Consider the following 20,148-nt stretch of genomic DNA (forward strand, 5'->3'; position numbering starts at 1 on the left):
ATCATGAGTTAATCACAAACCCTAAAAGTCTACCCCATGATTGCATGAAGCTTTGGGGGGACATCTATACACAAACCGTAACAAAAACTACATAAAGTTTAGCACACATGCAACCATAATAGCTGCTGTGGCTTAGATCTTCAATTTCCCTCAAAGGTCCATGCGTTGAAATCTTGGCCCTAGGCCCAGGCGATATTAGAGGTGGGAGAACCTTCAGGTGTTTGGGCCTAGCAGGAAGAAGTTGATCATTGGGGGCATGACCTTGAAAAGGATATTGGGACCCTAATTCCTTCCTTTCTCTTTCTTTTTGCTTTCTTCCCACTATGGGGTAAACAGATATTCTTTTACTACGTACTCCCACCATAATGTACTCTGCCACTATGGGCCCAAAGCAACAGGGACAAGTGACTATGGGTAAAAATCTCTGCAACCATGAGCCACAGTAAATCTCTTCTGTTATGAAGTTGGTTATCTCAGATAGTTTGTTATACTAAAGCAAAGCTAACCTAATAGGCCTAAACAGATAGCACATGCTTAGCACTAACATATTATTTTTTCCCAACTTTTTGGACCTGAGATTAGTTAATTCTGTGCATATAGAATATAGAAGCTCAATGTACACATATTGTTTGTCTCTATGTTCTTGATCCTCTATAAATCAAGTTCATACCATAAAACAAATACAATGCTCTATAGAGCATGGTCTCAAGTCCAAAGATAAATTAAAGACCAAACTAGGTCTATAATTCAACACAAACTCCAAGCATTTTGTGTTTCTCTGATACCTATTTATATGAGAATTTTTACTGATTTTTGGAAGTATTATATAATACACTGAAGGGTAAACCATACCTTACATCGTATTTGTCACTCAGGTTGCTAAATTCAAGTAAAACAGTGGCCAATAAAATTTAACTCTTACATTTATGGTCAACTAATTTTAAACAAGGGCACCAAGACAACCCTGGGGGTAAATAATAGCTGAAAATCAAATGATGCTACATTGCCAGTCAAGTGGAAGACCCAATACTATTATGGGCTACTGGACTCTTTTAGAATATTTTGCTGAGTTTACACACCTATAATATTCAAATAACGGAACTTAACAAAAAAAGGGGATACAGATGAATGTCCATTTTGTATCTGTGTATTCAGAGTGGTTAGGATAGATATATAGTTACATTCTCTTAATGAATACAGCGATTTGTTCTAATGGTGTTTGTAAATAGAATATCATGTGCGCATCTTGTACAGCAATTAACCACTAGGAAGAATGTATGAAATGTGTTAATTATTGAAACTGTCCTACCAATTTGGTTTGAAACTGTCTCATTGCTATTTGTTTATCAATAAAATTATGGGAAAAATTTTTTAAAAATCAAATGATGCTAAGACAACTGAATATCCACATGCAAAAGAGTGAAGCTGTATTCTCACCTTACATCACACATGAAGACTAACTGAACACAGACCACAGATCTAAGTAAGAGAGCTAAAAATAAGTAAATGTAAAAGTTAAAACTCTTAAAACGTTGTAAAAAATCCTTCTGACCCTAGATTAAGCAATGCTTTCTTAAATAAGACACCTAACACAACAGAAAAGATATCGTTGTTGAGATAGCTCAGCAGATTAAGAGCCTGCCTATGGACCAGGGTTTGATCCCCAGCACCACATGCTGCACTGGCCCCGCTCCCGAGTGTGCTGAGCTGGCCACAGAGACAGGGTGTGGTGGTACATGCCTGTAATCCCAGCATCGGAGACGCTGAAAATAGGAGGATCACTATGAGTCTGAGCTGCATAATGAGATCCTGTACCAAATACATAAAAGAAACAGAAAAATAAATAAATAAACTGGACTATTTCAAAATCAAGAACTTTTGCGTTTTAAAGTATAGAGTCAATAAAGTTAAACAATCTACAGAATGAAAGAATATACTTGAAATCATATATCTGAGAAGGAACCTGTATCTAGAATATATAAATGTTATACTTTTTAAATTTGATACCAGGAATCAAACTCAGGACCTTGCACTTGCCAGGCAGGTGCTGTGCCACTGAGCTACATCCTTGGCCCAGTAACTGTGACTATTTAACAATAATAAAGGAATAATTACTCAACTGAAAAAATGAGCAAAGGATATAAATACAGTGGTACCTTGAGTCAGGAACTTAATTATTTCCACAATTCTGGTCACAAACCAAATTGAACAAGAAACAGATACTTACAGAAATAACTAAAACACAGAAATAGCCCACATGTCCATCAACTGATGAACAAATAAATAAAATATTATCTATATATACAACGAAATGTTATTCAACAATAAAAATAATATTGATAGGATAATCCAACATGGACAAATCTCAAAAATGTCATGCAAAAAAAAAAACAACCCTCAGGCCCAAAACACATTGTATGTATATGAAACATTCAGAACAGACAAATCTAAAAAAAAAAAAAAAGGAAATTAGTGGCTTCCAAAGGGCTGCAGAAGGAGGCTGAGAATGGGTAGTAATTAATGATGAGTATAACACTTCTTTTTCAGGGTGATGAAAAGGTTCTGAAATTACAAATGGCAATGGCTGCATAGCTATATACTAAAAACAACTGAATTGTACACACTGAATGAAAGAATTGCATGGGACAGGAATTACATGTCAATAGTGCTGTGTAAAAACATCCTAAGGGAAGCACATCATATAACTGCTAACGGGTTTCAGTGGACTGTGTACGATGGTTACTGAGCAGAGCTTCAGCTCACAGAACCTCTCACTTCTCTAGAACAAAACCAGAATTTCTCCAGCATTAGCTTCCTCTTTCCTGAATAGCCCTTTCCAAATATGGGCTCCTGTTTACAGAATGTGCATAATTTAGCACAAAGCCATGGTCATCTTTCCTGCATGCACCCTGGCTTAATACTTGTTCCCTTGGGCTATGAACCCCAGAATCCAAAGACTCAACTCTGCTACTGCTGGCAGCCTGGTGTCTAGTCTCTGTTCGGCAGGGGTTTTACTGGGTCATCAATGAGTAATCAGGCTAGCCACACACAGGAATGGTGAGACAGGGGATGCAGGAGGAAGGTGCAGACACAAAGACAGACTTACTTCTGTAGGTTGGCCATCTGCTTCACAGCTTCCACAGCCCCTGGCAGAGGCTCGAGTTCAAAGAAGAAATTCTTAGACTCCCAGATGCTAATGGCCTTCTCCTGAGAAACAGAGAAAAGCAGGTTACCACTAGTGCCCTCAAACCTCACTGCCCTCAGCTGGGGCAGCCTGTGTGATATGGAAGGGGCAGCCACAAGAGGGGGTGTTTACCTGCCTCTTGTGCCCATACACTTTGTGTGTGTTTTGGCCCCTTTTCAGGGAAGGATATGCCTCCATTAGGATCCAGTAGAGACCAGCTAAGGTATTAGGGTCTTTGGGGAAGGCACCAGGTACCATCTGGGACCTGAGGCTATTCAGGCTAGCCAGGCATTTGCTGGACTTGACTGCAATGGCCAGGAGCATAGTGGAGTCCTGCAGGAGGATCAGGACTGCCCACAGGAGGAAAGTGATTAGACTAGAGAGTTGGAGAGGCCCAGAGATACCTAAGTGTATCGTAATGGGTCACACGGAACAAGAAGGGGATATAGGTGAATGGACAATTGGGAGGGCCCCTGGCTCCTCCCCATATGAACCAGAACAAAAATACTTTTTATTTGGTTTATGTTCAGATTTATGTTCTCTTCTCAAAAAAGATTCTGCTGATTTTAAAGTCTGAAAACAAAACTCCAGACCCTCATTTTACCCATGAGAAAAATGAGACTCAGAATGGAGAGGCTATCTGCCTGGTGCTACACAATCTGGGAACAGAATCCTCATCTCCCCACTCCCAGGATAGTTCCTACCCTCATGTTGCAGGGCCAAAACTGAGTTTTCAAAATGGAGCACTTTCTCAGCCTTTTGGCTAAAGTCAAATGTAGCATATAGCACCTTTTCTAGGTCAACATGGGGAAAGTGACATTTCTCAGCCTTTGAGGAGCAGGGTCCTAAATCCCATATATGGGGTCCACAAAGTACTTCTGCCTGGTCAAGAGATCACACCAGCAATACTTCTGTGAATCCTACACAGCTAAGCAACTCAAGCTTCTTTCTAAAATACATTCTCTCATTTGATCCTCACAAGGCAAAAAGGCTGAGGATTGGTATTCTCAGTTTATAGGGATGTTTTTCAAGACTTCTTAGAGGTGACACTGTCAGGACTTGAACTCATACACAGAAGCAGTGTAGACAGATGGAATGGGAAAATCTTGGTCCTTGCTACGTAACCCTGTGTTGAGCAACTCCCCTCACGAACCTCTCTCATTTACAGAATGGAGACAGGAACCTCCCCCTTCCACATGGGTCTTCATGAGGATGTAACAGATATGGCACAGACCCTGGTAGTGGGCCTTGGATATAATGACAACGTATCAGCACACCTCTCCCTGACACTAACTTGTCATCAAACCCAGGTCAGGGAAACTGCCCTCTCTGGGCTCAGTTCATCTGTCCTAATAGTTTGAGATTCTACATTAATTAAAATAAACTTTTCTTTCCACCTGCTTACCTCAGCAAAGCAATGGGACTATCAAAGGGAATAAAGACAAAGAATAGTAGACCTTCTATATCCACATGTTCTGCATCCCTGGATTCAAATCACAGATTGAAAAAATTTAGAAAAAAACTGTGTTGGTACTGAACACACACAGACTTTCTCCCTTGTCATTCCTCCACACATGATCTAACTACTTACATAGAAGTTACATTGAATTGGGTAACATAAATTATCCAATGGTGATTTAAAGTATACAGGAGAATTCCATAGGTTACACACAAAACACCGTTTTATATAAGAAACTTGAACATCTGTGGATTTTGTTATCCAGGGGGAAGGAATGCTAGACCCATCCATCGTAGGTACCAAGGGACAACTGTATTTTTTATAAAGTGAAAATGCCTACAGCCAGAAACTGGATTGATTTCTTTAGTTTTAATCACAGATACCTGGCCAACTTGGACACTGAGAGAGACAGAGATATCCTGCTTGGGAAGAGAAAGACAAGTAGGAGAAATCAGCAGGCTGCTCCTGGAGTACCCTCCCTTCTGCCCCATGAACACTGCTCCTTTACCTTGTGGTTAAAAAACAGGAATTCGCTCCTTAGGCATGGAGTATGGGTCTCTGTGCAGCGGCTGTAAAAGCTACTGCACTCTTCAGAGGTGAAGTGGACTTAACTTATTTCCACTAAAACACATCTGGGAGGAACAAGGTGCCCCAAATCCAGTGCTAGGCACTCATTTGCAAATGACCACCACACAGTGCAGAGCCTATCACTGAGGTGCAGGAATGACATGGCTAATTCCTCCAGTTTCAAGTTTTTAATTAGGTCTCATCATCAGGAGAAACCAGAGTACACAGCTCAGTGGAAGATACCTTTGGAAGAACCTGGAGTGAATGAAACGACACTTGATTTCTTCTTTCAACATCTCTCAGCACACCAAATTATTGTGAAAGTGTATTGCTGAAGTTCAAAAAGAAATGTTGCTCATAGAGCAGACAGAGAACAGGACTACCGGTAAGGAAAGCTAAGTGTGCCTGGCAGGCTGCCAGATGCGTCTGAATTCCGCCTGGGCCCTTTACTATCCCAAGAATTGGGGCAAGAGCCTTTATCTACAGCAAGGAGATAGCCATGCCTACTTACAGAAGAGATATGACAATGAAAAATCCCTAATCCTTCTGCCCACCATTACACCTTCTCACAGTGACACCTAGACGGCTGGCCAATGAGTGGATGTCAGAAAACCCCCAGCCTCTAGTTTGTGCATGGCAAGCCCTCCTGTTCTTTTCACAGTTTACAAACCGAGATCCCTGCCTGGATATTTCCCTCTATCCATGCAGGGCACAGGTAGAGGGGAGGGTTGTGAAGTGTTCCAAAGCGTCACTATTAGAACAGGACAGGCTCATCCTAGGTTGACCACTGACTCCCTGTGTGACATCGTCTCTGGGCCTTCCTATATCACTAGAACCTATACTTTCAAGAAATAGGATAAAAAAGGATAGGAACACCTGTCAAATTCATAGGGAGGAAGAAACTCCCATGTTATTGTGGCAGAGCTGAAAGAGGACTTAATTTAGAATGCTTAGTTTATTCTTTAAAAATTTAACAAACGACCTGAGGTCAAACATACCAAAAATTTAAAGTCGGCTGAAAATAAGAGTATGTTACCATTAGGTGCCCGAGATGGCACTCAACAGTAACTGAGCGCAGAGCTGGGCCCTCCCTTCACCTCCATCCTCTCATCCTGGACCCTACTTTATGAGGATCGCACGACTGGCGCGGCGACCCGCCCGTCCAAGGTCACTCGGGTGCTGGACTCCAAAGCCCGCGCTGCAAGCTCTCCCGGCCACGAGCTGGGCGGGCAGCCTCCGTTTCCCCGCCAGGGGTGGGGGCAGCGCAGGGGGCGGCGGTGGGGGTGCTCACGCTCAGCCCGGGGCTCAGGAGGTCGTACTGGTCCGACACCCAGAAGCCGCGCCGGTCCTCCAGCGCGACGAAGGGCAGGTCGGGGAAGCGCGCACGGAACTTCTTGAGGAAGCCGCCCTCGAAGTCGGCCAGCACGCCGTCCATGTCCACCAGCACCCGCAGGGCGCGGCCGCCCGGATTCCCCGACGCCCCGCGCCTCTCCGCCGGGCCCGCCGCGCCTCGGGGCCGCCGCGCGCACCAACCGCCCAGCCGGATCATGGCCCCTCGCGGGTGCCGGCCGTGGACGCGGGAGCCTGGGCCGTGCCGCGCTGCCGGGGCTGGCTGTGAGACATGACAGCCCCGGAGGAGCGGCGCCGGCCGGCTGAGACGCTGGCCGCTGAGGCGCACCGGTGGCGCGCGGGATTGGGCGCCCGGCGCCGGGGACGCGAGCGCGCAGACGCGGGCTCCAGGGGGAGGCGGGGGCGCGCGCCCCTCGCGCTGCGCAGCCCCGATACCCTTAAAGGGACAGGAATCCGGCGGAGGCGGGGCCCGGAGGCGTGGCTTCGACGACAGCTCTAGGTGCTAGCGGTCCCGAAGATGTCTACATTCCCCGCCTCCCTCTCCAGGCTTTCTGGAGCGGGCCTAAGCTCCCTCCTTCAACTGCTGCAGCAGCACACGGAGGAACCGTGCACGCAAGGAACAAATCTATGTCCTTAGATATTCATTGAGTACTTACTGTGTCTGGCTGTGAGCTAAAAAGACAAGGTTCCAGCCATCACGGAACTTAGATTTTAGAAAGATAGACAGACAAAGGACAAAGGAACCAAAATGGGTTGAGGTGCACCCTGAAAGCCTTTCTGCTTCATGGTGAGTGTCGGGAGACCAATAGGAGAACAAATACCATTCGAACACGAAACATAGTACAGCCTCAGTAAAACTGGTGATTTTCAAGTAAACCTGTAAACAAATAGTATGTACCTCAGTATAGGCTGCGTGTGTGTGTGTTTAACAGAAAAAAATATCTTTTTTTTTTTTTTTCAGAACCGGGGATTGAACTTGTGCTTGCCAGGCAAGTGCTTATTCTACTGAGCTATCTCCCCGGCCCCCATAAGGATTTTTTTTCTCCCCAAATGCCTTCAGGGCACTTTTGGCTGGCTGGAGGGTTGTGGGGATCGAACTACAGCAACCTGAGGCTGACAGCTTTGTGGAAGCAGCCACTTAAAGAACTGAGCTAGGGCCAGGCCCCCAAAAAAAATATCTTAAGACACAGCAGAGCACATGGGATGATAGGTGCAGGATTGGCAAGGCCATCAGAAAGATAATGTTGGAAAAGAATATGAAGAAGCAAAGAGATAGCCAACCACAGTGGTGGGTACCTATGGTCTCAGGACTTGGGAGGCTGAGGCAAGAGAATGGCTTGAGCACAGCAATTGGAAGCCAACCAAGGAAACTCACCAAAACTCCATCTCAAACACGAAACAAAAGGGATAAATGATCCCATGAGTAAAAGCAGGAAGTGTGAAACTCTGATCCAGGAAATGAGAGCTTAGGAAGAAGAAGGATATCAATATAACAATAATTTCCATTCACACATTTATTTAGCAAATTCTAAGCATTTCTAATGTGCTTGATGGTGGATATCAAGCAGTGAACAAAGAACGCACCCTTATGGAACTGGAACTCTAGAACTTCTGGATTTTTCTAAAACTAATGGAAGGAAGGGTGGAGTTATTCAACTTAAAGTTAGAGCAACAGTTTAGGGGCAGCAGGGAAGCAATGTGGCATGGTTGGAAGAGGATGGCAGGGCCTCAAGCACAGCTGGGCATTCTGTGGTATCTCTAGATTATATGCCAAGCCCTTTGTTTGGTTTCTTCACCAATATAGCCCCAGTACATATAACAGTGCTGTCATATAGTATGTGTTTAATAAAATCATTCATGCATATATGCAGCAGTTTTTGAGTCTTGTTATATCATTCAAGAGCCTTTGGGAAAAGCTTATGGAAAGAGACAGAAAAGATTTGGAGATGTAGTCAACAAGAGAAGAGCTAGAATGCCTTAAGTTGTTCTGTTTGGGAGATTCTGGTCAGAGATCAGAAGATCAGAAGGTTGATAGAAATCCTGCCTGTAAAGACCATGGTGGGAGATTTCTGCTGGGAAGAAGGACTGCATTGGTTGTTGGACTCCAGACAATGTATGTTATGGCTTGGCACAAAGTTTGTCTGTATTTTGCTCGTGTGCAGAAGCTTTTCCTGAGACTGAGACTAAAGACAATTGAATGTTGAGATAGTGGTGTGGCTGTTGTTGGGGGCTTTTAGTGAGATTTATGTGGAGAATCAAGAGCAAAGAACTCAGCAGGATGATTTAAAATGTTGTGAATTTTGCCAGAAAGCAAGTGCCAATAAAGCTGTGGACTGCAACGATAGAGCTCCACTGTTAAGAAGAAACAGGAAAATAGAAAAGATGGCCTGAGTGCGTTATAAGAAGTGGCAGGTCTCCACCCTTTGCAGCCTCAAAACTGCAAAGGTGAAAGACTTTGCTTTGAGGAGAAAGCTAGATAGAGTTCCATGTTCCAGAATAGTGGTGGCATAGAGAATTTGTTCCTTGGAATCAAGTTCAGAGCCTCAGCAATCCAGGCACCTGACCCCTACAACCAAGAGAGAAGAAAACCTGGCTACTGCTCCAGCTGGCAGCAGCCCTTGGCATCATCCACATGGCATTGGTTTTAGACACATGCAAAATGTAAGAGTTCTGAAGTTAAGAAGGCTTCCACGTAAATTTAAGAAGAAAGCTTGGGAAGCCAGGCAATGTGCCTGTGGGAGGGCACTGTGTGAAGCAGAGAGTGAGAGGCTTAATGTGCAGTGGAAACCCTAGAAGTTTGGAAAAGTCAGGAACGTGGATCATCTAAGGAATGTTACAAGGAGGATGCAAAGAAAACATAAAGAGAAGCCATGGGAGCTACCACTAAAAGTGCCATGGAGGTGGAGCCACACGAAGCTCACAGTTTGCCACAGTTTGCTTCAGATGTTCCACATAGAACTACAGGACTTAAGGGCTTCTGGATTTTGGGTTTGTTTTGGTCCCAGTACATTGTATCCTGTTGTTTGTACCTTTTGGAATGGGAATGTTTATCTTGTGCCATTGAATGTTAGAAGTGTTTAACTTTTCATTTGTACAGGGGCTCACAGCTAAGAGTTTGCCTTAGATGTTGGAGACTTGGGACTTGGACTTCACAGCAATGCTGAAACTGTCAGAATTGTGACAACTCTTAGAGATGAGCTAAAATGTTTTTTGCATAAAGGGATGTGCATGGGTCTTTGGGGGGCCAGGGGTGGAATGTTATGATTTGTGACTAGTTGTCTCCCCAAAGCCTCATATAGTCACTGGGGAAGGCTTCTAGAGTTTGTGATTAATTCATGATCCAATGCTAGGATTATGGACGTGAGTGCTACACCTGCCCTGGCATGGGTAATCCGCACTCAGTAAAAGGAGGGGAGAGAGACTTGCCAGCTGCCACAGCTGCTGCTCCTCCCTTTGCCTTTTGCTGTTTTCCACCACCATGAACTGCCCTCTACCAATGCCACTCTGCCTTAGAGCCAACCAAGTATGGACTAAAACCTCTACAAACTGTGAGCTAAATAAACCTTTCCCTCCTTTGTCTTGGGTGTCGGGTATTTTGTCCCAGCAATGACAGAAAAGTAACTGAGACAAGTGCCTTATATAGAACCAAAAGTGGAGACTAGCTCTGATTCATTCCTGAATACTGAATAAAGTCATAAATTCAAGATGATGACATATTCTGGTTGTTTTTCAAATAGCTATTCTGATCACACTAAAATTTCCCACCATGCTTTTTGTAATGCATTAACAACTAGTAGTTAACTTGTAACACCCAGCTCAACTGAACTAACATGGTGTTGGGTGTAGGAGTCCCACCTCAGGATTGTTGCCAGAAGCATAAGAGGCAGAACTGGAAAGGAAAGAATTTAGGTTCTGTTAAGAGACTATTAGTTCTCCTGGGGCTGTTGGTTCTTCTAGATGAGTTTGTCATATTGGCTTTCCTGATATGAGCTCAGCTGTTATCATCCAAGGAACTCAGAACCTTGTTGTCACTGAGAATGGCCGTGGTTCACTTTGGGGGAGCTGTGGTCCTTACTTTAAGCATCACTTTCTAACTTCTCTCTAGAAAGAGAAGATGGTGCACTGTTCAATGTCCTGGAGAAGCTTGTAGCACTGGATTTCATAATATGGACTTGGCTGATTTCATTGTAGGAGGAGCTTGGGACCACAGGTCACTGAGGATAGCTGTGGTACCTTGTAGTGGTTGACACAGTGTGTCAACCTGAGCAGTTTAGAAGTTTAAATAAGTAACTCAGCAGGGAGCCAGGATTCTTAGTTTGTAAACATCCTCATCCTGTGCAGGAGGAGGGCATGGACATTGTGTGAGTTCTACACTCCAGCCCCAGGGTAGCTGGTTTATAATATAAGGAGGAGAGAGAAGCTTGATAGAAGCCAGAAGCTGCGCTCTTTTCTGCTGCCGTGAACTGCTGCTCTCTGACATGTGCCACTCTGCCTGGGAACCAAGTGAGTATAGACTGAAACCTCCACACACTCTTGAGGTAAATAAACCTTTCCTTCCTTCCTTTTGAGTGTCAGATATTTGTCCCAGAAATGAGTGAAAAGTAACCAAGACAGAATTCGGTACAGAGAGTGGGGTTGTTGCTATGGCTAAACCTGATCATGTGGCTTACAAGCTTTTGGGAATGCCTTATGGAAAGAGATAGGAAAAGTTTGGAGATGTTGCCTATAAGTGAAGCACTGGAACAGCTTCAGCTGATATGTATGGGAGATTCTCACCAGAGCTCAGAACCTAGAAGACTGGTACAAAGACTGTCTGTAAAAACCAGGCTGGGGAGGTTTCTTCTGGGAGGAAAAACTGTATTGGTTGTTTGATTCCACATGATTTGTGTTATGGCTTGTCAGAAAGTTTATCTGCATTTTGCTCCTGTCTAAAGACTTTGCCTGAGACTGAAATTAAATATAGTGGACTAGTTAATCTTGTAAAAGAAATCTCAAGGCAGTCCAATATTGAGGAAGTGGCATAGCTGTTATTGGGGGCTCTTAGCTAGATTGAGAATCGAGAGCAAAGAACCCAGCAGGATGATTTAAAATGTTGTGAGTTTGGCCAAAAAGAAAGCTCCAATAAAGTGATGGAATGCAAAGATAGAGCTGAGAGGATCTCCATTGCTGAGGAAGAACAGAGAATAGAAAAATGTCCTGAGGTCATCACAGGAGGTGGAAGGTTCTCACCCTTTGCAGCCTCAGAATCACAAGGCTGAGGGACTTTGCTTTCCGGAGAAAGCCACAGAGTCCCAAGTTCCAGAATGGTGGTGTTGGTCACACAAGGTTCCAGAATGGAGGAGGCAGCCTGTCTTACTCATGTTTTACTCGTTGCTGAGACAAATACCTGACACTCAAAATGAAGGGAGGGAAGGTTTATTTAGCTCACAGTTACTGGAGGGTTCAGTCCATATTCTGCTGGCTCCAAGGCAAACAACAGCAGTTCATGGTGGCAGAAAACAGTGAAGAGCAGAGGAGGAGCAGCAGCTGCAGCATCCATCAAACCTCTCTCTTCCTTCTATGGTGGCCAGCTGTGAAGATCAATCTCCTTCAAAGACTGGGATTTCTCTACTGAAGTGGGGTAGGGCGGCAGCAAGCCTTCCTCAATTCCTGGGCCCTGCCCACCTTTAGGGCTAGGCCCCCACATGGAGAACTGCTGGAGCTGATTCACCCAAGTTGACACAATGTATCAACTAACACACAGCCACACCAGATTCCAAAATGGCGCCCGCATAGAGATTTTGGTCCTTGGAATCAGGATCAAAGTGTTCAGAAATCCAGGCACTCAACCTCTACAGGCAAGAGAGGAGGAAGCCTGACTACTACTCCAGCTCACAGTGGTCTTTGGCATCATCCACATGGAATCCGTTTTAGGCTCATGCAGAATGCAAGAGTTCTGAGGTTAAGAAGGCATCCACCTAGATTTCAGAAGGCCTGGGTGGCCAGGCCATGTGCCCCAGAGGGCAGTGTGTAAGACTGTGAGTGAGAAGCCTCTTCACTGGAAACCAGGATTCTTAGTTTGTAAAACCTCAGAAATTTTAAAAAACCAAGAACATGAATTATCTAAGGAGAGCTGCAAGAGAAAAGCCATGGGAGCTCCCAGCAAAAGTGCCAGAGGGGTGGAGCCATGTAAGGCTTTTGGAGCTCACAACTCATTACAGGTTGCATTGGATATTCCACAAGGAACTGCAGGACTCAATGTTTGCCCTTCTGGATTTTGGACTTGTTTTGGTTCCAATTATTTGTATCCTGCTGTGTATACCTTTTGGAATGGTAATGTTTATCTTGTGCCTTTGAATATTGGGAGTGTTTGACATTTCATTTGTACAGGGGCTCACAGCTAAGAGTTTGCCTTAGATCTTGGAGGCTTGGCAATTGGACTTTTAAGCAGTGCTGAAACTATTAGGACTTTGGCAACTCTTAGAGATGGACTAAAATGTCTCTTGAATAAAGGGATGTGAATGAGTCTTTAGCGGGGTCATCAGGGGCAAAATGTCATGGTTCTAATGTATATAAAGATCAAGCTGTAAAATGTTAATAAGCATGTCTATGTACCTGGAAACTGGTTTAAGAAAATGTCTGGTTGCCAAGTTCACAAGGGGTGGATTGTAGTGGTTGATACAGTGTGTCCACTTGAGTTTAGAAGTTTAATTAAGTGACTCAGCAGGGAGCCAGAATTCTTAGTTTGTAAACATCCTCATCCTGTGCAGGAGGAGGGCATGGACATTGTGTGAGTTCTACACTCCAGCCCCAGGGTAGCTGGTTTATAATATAAGGAGGAGAGAGAAGCTTGATAGAAGCCAGAAGCTGCGCTCTTTTCTGCTGCCCTTCCCTTTGCTCTTGGCTCTTTCTACTGCCATGAACTGCTGCTCTCTGCCCTGTGCCACTCTGCCTAGGAGTCAAGCGTGTATAGACTGAAACCTCCACACACTCTGAGATAAATAAACCTTTCCTTCCTTCATTTTGAGCGTTAGGTATTTGTCCCAGCAAGGAGTAAAAAGTAATCAAGACATACCTTTAAGGGGAAGCTGTAGTTCTATCTTTGAGCGTTGCTTCCTGGCTCCAGTTCAGATCCCTCAGCCTGCTAGCACAGGTCCTGCATCCCACTGGCACAGACTTTCTAGCTTCCACCGTTGACCTTTGGGCCTTCCTGGTACAGACCCATGAAAGTAGCCTGCATGAAACATTGTTGTGGGCTCTTGACTTCCAGCTGGATTCATGGGGGGCCACTATTATGGGCTGTAGGTCTTCAGCTGGACTTGTGCAGGACCTTGCAGTGGGATCCAGGGCCTCAGCTGGAGACATCTTTAGTGTGTGGACAAATTTCCTTCACTCTCTTTGTATATTACTCTTTGGGTAACTGTTATTTAAAAAATCCTATAAATTTTGTGTCCTGTATTGTTTTCCTTGCAAACCCTCAGCACTACACTTCTCTACAAAGGTATTCTTTAACTATGTCGCAATGATTTTCTCATAATTTAATTACAAAAAATTTGAAACATACATAAAAGTTGAAAAAAGGGTACAACATGGTTTCATACAGCAAGGATTCTGTAATTAACAGGTTGCTGTATTTACTATCCATTCCACTACCCATCCACCAACTCATCTACTCCTTGATACTTCTCAAAATAAGCTCCAGTTTACAAGGGGCCCCAGCCCACCTCACTGTCTCAGTGTGCCCACGTCAGAGTGCAAAGTAAGCATCATTTGATGATAAGACTGGTGAATAATGCCAATGAATCCTCTTTTTCAGACAGTCTGAAACCAGGTTCACCCAGAGAAGGAACTTAACTGGCTAAGTTGGCAGTAATGCTAACGCTGCAAGCAAACTGAAGAGGGACGATGAGCTCAAAGGATCCTGGACATCAGCCACCTTGTCCAACTCCACACAGAGGGTGTCTGTGAGAGACAAGTTGCTAGTTATGGAGGATGCAGAACTTGAAGCTACTTTACCTTGTACACGTAAAGTGCATTTTCCTGATTCAAACAAGCTGTACTGCTTGCAGCTAACCATTACCCCAGATGAGGGTTACTACCAGAGAGTGGAAAATTTCAGTTTGAAACTGAAGTTCCTGATGCATACAACATGGCGCCTCCCAAAGTAAAGTGCTTGACCAGGATCTGGCACTCAACATCACAGAGATGGGGGAAGTCTGTCTCAGTTTACTGAGAGAACCCTCAATGGACGGCGCTGGATGGGCTCCCAAGAGAACACTGAAGGATGTTGTCTGGGGATTAAACTCTTTATTCACTGATCTTTTGAATTTTGGTGATCCATTGAATATCGAAGCTGCAAAACATCACTTGTGGGACAAGTAGGACTTCTGAAACAAAGTGGATGACTATGTCAAGCGCTATGCCAGATGATGAGAGGACACTGCAGCCAGGGACCCAGTGACCCTCCTGCCATCCTTGAACACCTCAGCCCCATGGGCTCATCCTCTCCTGTAGCCACCCTGTCTCCACAAAAACATCCTCTGGATTGCCCATTGTAGATGGAGAGTGCAGCATAAATATAGCAGGAAGTTGTGTCTGGCTCTAGAACATTTTCTGCTTCCCTTAAAGTGTTTACTTTCCTGAAACTGCTGTCTAGGCTGGCTTGTACAGAGCTCAGCCTCCTGTCTGTGCTTGCTCCCTGCCCCAGCACAGGGGCAGCCACCCGGGGATGGAAGGGCCTCTCCAGTATCCTCTCAGATTGGTAAGAAGAGCCCACGCAAACTGTGACTGGATGCACATTCTCTTAGTTTCCTCTGTGAATGTTGGCACTGCCTAGATGTGAAGCTTCCCAGAATACATAGTCATTCACTGTAGCTCTTATTGAAATGTGCATTTTATTTAACAGTAAGTATACTTTGGAGCAGATTTGTAATTTGTACAATTCAATGCTTTTATTTTTTCTAACAAAGTAAGCTCTTAGCCATCAATATACTTTGCCCCTAAATCTTGCAGCATAGGTGGTTGTGAGTTCAGTACATTTAAAGGTAAATTTTAAAAGTGAAATGTACAGATTTTAACTTTAGCATTGTACTATAGCTTGGGTTTTGAGTGTCCCCCAAAGGTCTATGTACTCAGGGCTTCATCCCCAAATTGGCATTATTAGGAAGTGGTGGAAATCTTTAAGTGGTAGGGACCAGTGGGAGGTCATATGTCACTGAGGGCCATGAACTTGAAGGAACATTGGGATTCTATCTCTCTCTCTTTCTTCCAGCTGTGAGGTATGTAGTTTGCTCAGTGTTCTCCATGCTAGGATTTGTTGCTACCACGCCACAATCCTAAAGCAATAGGATCGGTGGGTAATGGACTGAAACCTCCAAAACTGTGAGCCCAAATCAACTTTTCTTTATTGTAAATTGATTGTCTCAGGTACAGTGAAAACACTGATTTTCAAGCATAATTGGTTCTTAAAATATGCTGGAAATCCAAAGCACTTGTATATCAAAGTGAATTTCCCAGAAGAAATAAAGGAAATTCATATGATTCATTCCACAACCCAAAAATATTCATATAAAAACAATTATAATACTGTACTATCATAAAAAATATAAAGAAAAATAAACAAATTAATCTGAACTACCTTTGAAAACCTTCTTGGCTGGTGTGAAGAAGCTGAGGGATAGGACTGTTCTTGTGTAGGATGACTTTTACTGTCACTAAGAGAATCACTGCTATCTATTGATTCAGTGGATTTTTTTTCATGCAAATTTAACAAGGAACCTATCTAATGACACTTGCTTTTGCCTTCTATTGAGGATTTCATGGCAATGTGGCCTCACATTGTCCTTAAACTGTTTAATCACTTGTACTGCTACAGCCTTATTTGGGTTGTGCTTTTGCACAACATTTTGCACTGTTTTCCACATTTTCCACATGTCCCTGATCCCATCTGAAGTGACAAATTCCTCTGCCTTCTTCTCTGAAGATGAAATCTCCTCCAAAACTACTCTTGCTGTTGGGAAATGCTCACCCCACAGTTCCTCAAGAAGAGACAGAATGAGGAAGAAGGAAAGAGACAGAGGCAGGGAGAGAGGGATGGAAGGATGGAGAGAGGGAGAGAGGGAAAGAAGAAAAGAGGGAGAGAGGAAGAGAGAAAGAACTATTGGCTTAGTTGTGATGAGACATCTGATATCACATACTACTCATATTGCAAGACATCACTCATTTATCAAGTAAAAATTTATTAGAAATATTTGCTTGTTTTGTGGAACACTTGCAGGACAAGTTATTAACAGTTCAAGGTTTAACTGATGTTAAAATAACTAGTTACTTTAGAAATACAGATTTTTTTCTTCTGTATTTTCAGAAAAAAATCCATGAATATTATCTTAAATATATTATATCATTAATATAAATATCATATACTATTTGTCTTTGAAAATAAATGAATCTAATATGTAACTAGATATAAAATATATTGAGAGAGCTCTATGGCAAAAAACCTGAAAAAATAAACAAAATATTGACAAACTTTGTGTTGCAGTTGGGGTTTATAACAGAATTTATTTAATACAGGACACCTAATTTATAGCATTATTTTATAATAATCACCCAAACACGAAAGAGTGAAGGAAATCTGTCCACACACTAGAGACCCCAAAAAATCCAGCTAAGGACCTGGATTCCATAGCAGTGTCCTCCCTGTGTCCAGCTGGAGGTCTAGAGCCAGTAATGATGTCTCATGCAAATCTGTATCAAGGATCTGCACTGGGAAGGCCCAAAAGTTAGTGTTGGAAGCTACAAAGTCTGCACCAGCAGGCAGAAGAATCAGCACTCCCCACAAAAGAGCCACAATGATCCTTAATGACAGTGAGGTTCTGAGCTCCTCCAATGATGAAAACAGCATGGTGACAAGCTTCTCCAGGAGAATGAACAGCACACCATCTTTCCCTCCTATTCTCTTTTTATGCCATTAGCAACAATCCACACGTGGGCTTTTTCCATACCCAACATCACACTGATTCAGTTCAGCTGAGTGTTCTAAATTGACTATTAGTTAATCCACCACATTTAAATAACTATTTCTGGGTGCTGCGATACTGCGTGATTTTGAGGAAATTTTTCAAGAGACTTTGGATGTGTCTAGTTGTGTGTTTTCTCTATTTTCCAAAATATGTCATGCAAATGTTTTTCATTCATAATGGAACAGTTGCCTCAGACTATTTTCTGTTGCTGTACTTGCGTGTGGTGGATTGCCAACGGTGGTCAACTTGTTACACCCAGCTGAACTAAACTAAGGGGCTGAGTATAGGAGGCCCACCAGGGGATTGTTACCAGGAGCCTAAGAGGCAGAATTATAGAAGCAGTTGGGATGCTGTTAGGAGAGCTGTTTGGAGAAGCTGTTGGGGAGCTGTGGAAAGCTGCTGGTTCTCCTGGGCTATTTTGCTAGGGGACCTTGTCATGCTGACTTTCCTGGTAAATTTAGCTGTTCTCATCAGAGGAGGAGCTTGGGATCTCGTTGTCCCTGAGATGGCTGAGGTTCAGTTTGGGGATCTCTGGTCCTCACTTTGAGCATCACTTTCTAGCTCCTGAAGGGAAGATGGTGCACTGCTCAGTCTCCTGGAGGAGCTCATGGCATTATCTTTCCTGCTAGGAGCCTACTGTTGCTGAGGATAGCTGTAGAACTTTTCATGAGAGCTCGGGCTCTTACCTTGAGCATTGCTTTCTGGCTCCAGTTCAGATCCCTCAGCCTGCTAGCACAGATCCTTCATCCCACTGGCATAGACTTTCTAGCTTCCACCACTGACCTTTGGGCCTTCCTACACAGACCCAAGAAGCTGGCCTGCATGAGACATTGTTGTGAGCTCTAGGCCTTTATTGGACTTTTGGGGGACACTGTTGTGGGCTGTAGGTCTTCAGCTGGACTCATGCAGGATATTAGGATCCAGGCTCTCAGCTAGATTCTCTGTGGTCTTTAGCATGTGGACAGATTTTCTGCATTCTTTGTATATGATTCTTTGGGTGATTCATTATAAAATCTTATAAACTATGCCCTGTACTGTATTGTTTACCCAACGAAACCCTAAACCATGACAACTGGATAGCAATAGCTAAAAGATGGAAGTAACCTGGGTATCTATTGACAGATGAATAGATAAATAAAATGCAGTTATACCTCCTATGGAATATTATTCATCACTGAAAGAAAGAAAATTCTTGTCATAGCTTATATTTTATGCTATGACTTGAGTGATAACTGAAGACCACCTTTCTCTGCAGAATCACCATGGCAGCTGGAACACCATGAGGGTGTTGAAAGCCCCGATTGTTTCTCAGTACTGCAGGGCTTAGGTAAATATGTTCTTCACATCACCACACTTGCACTTGGGCAAACCTATTGCACCCCTGATTTTCTCCCCAAATTTTCAGCAGCAAATTCACATAGTGTCTCAGTTACTTTTCTCTCCTTGCTGGGACAAAATACCTGACACTCAAAATCAAAGAAGGAAAGGTTTATTTAGCTCACAGTAAGTGGAGGTTTCAGTCCATACTCAGCTGGCCCCAGGGCAGAATGACAGACCTCAGAGGGCGACAGTTCATGGTGGCAGAAAACAGCAAAGCGCAAAGGGAGGAGTGGTGGCTCTGGCAGCAGAGGCAAAGAACATGCCTCTCTTCCTTTCTTTTTTTTTTTTTCTTTTTGGTGGTACCAAGGATTGCACTCAGGACCTTCAGCTTGCCAGGAAAGCACTTATTCCACTGAACTATCTCCCCAGCCCCTCTCTCTCTTTCTTACATGGTGTCCCAGGCTGTCTGCTCCAGGGTGGGTGTAGCACTCATACCCATAATCCCAGCATTGGATCGTGAATTATCACAGCCTGTAGAAGTCCACCCCATGACTACATGAGGCTCTAAGGAGACAATTAGACACAAACTATAATGCATAGGGTTTCATTTATATGAAAATGGTGCAAACACAGGAAAACATATAGAGATACAACGTCCATTAGTGGTTGCCAGGGGTCTTTAGGAGAGTAGAATTGGGATGAACTCCTTAAAAGTATGGAGTTTCTTTTTGTGGTGACATAATGCACTTACATTTGTACACGGTGATGGTTCTAGAACTAAAACTCAATAAAAATCTATGTCATTTATTTGTTTGCTTATTTTTGTGGTACAAAAGATGGAACCCAGGGCCATCCCACTGCACTATATTCCCACTCCACTCTTTATTTTTAAATAAGATCTCTCTAAGTTTCCAAGGTTGGTCTTGAACTTGTGATCCTTCTGCCTCAGATTGCCAGAGTACTAAAATGATAGGTTTTCACCACCACAAACAGCTGAAATATACATCTTATTTATTTCTGCATGCATTTGTAGTAGATACACAAATAAATATGAATCTAGGACCTTCACATTGAATTACATCCCCAGCCCTTTTTTGACTATTACTAAGTTATTAAATTGTTCATTTGTGGGCCTCCTGTCTCAGCCTCCAAGAATGCTGGAATTATAGGTGTGCAACATCTGAAACATACATTTTAATGTGGATTTAGGTCCTGTAAGGTGGCACATACCCCTAATCCCAGCTATTTGGGAGGTTAAGATAGGAAGG

The 20,148-nt window shown here is 43.6% G+C and overlaps 1 protein-coding gene and 1 pseudogene across 2 annotated transcripts in view; one reads left to right on the forward strand and one right to left on the reverse strand.

Annotated features, from left to right (window-relative positions):
* Nt5m (5',3'-nucleotidase, mitochondrial) overlaps positions 1-6,928 on the reverse strand; it is a 37,427-nt gene extending 30,499 nt beyond the window's left edge. Inside the window, exons 1-2 of one of the 2 annotated variants that reach the window (XM_023700174.1) lie at positions 6,502-6,928; positions 3,107-3,207 (exon numbers count right to left, since the gene is read on the reverse strand). In XM_023700174.1, the coding sequence (XP_023555942.1) occupies positions 3,107-3,207; positions 6,502-6,759 (359 nt within the window). In that variant the 5' untranslated portion in view covers positions 6,760-6,928. The remainder of the gene's footprint in view (positions 1-3,106; positions 3,208-6,501) is intronic. The other variant, XM_004640306.2, reaches the window with a different exon arrangement.
* LOC101591579 lies at positions 6,832-14,969 on the forward strand (annotated as a pseudogene).
* Positions 14,970-20,148: the final 5,179 nt, after the last annotated feature.

The sequence above is a fragment of the Octodon degus genome, unplaced genomic scaffold, assembly GCF_000260255.1.
Source record: "Octodon degus isolate 3935 unplaced genomic scaffold, OctDeg1.0 scaffold00122, whole genome shotgun sequence".
Lineage (NCBI taxonomy): Eukaryota > Metazoa > Chordata > Mammalia > Rodentia > Octodontidae > Octodon > Octodon degus.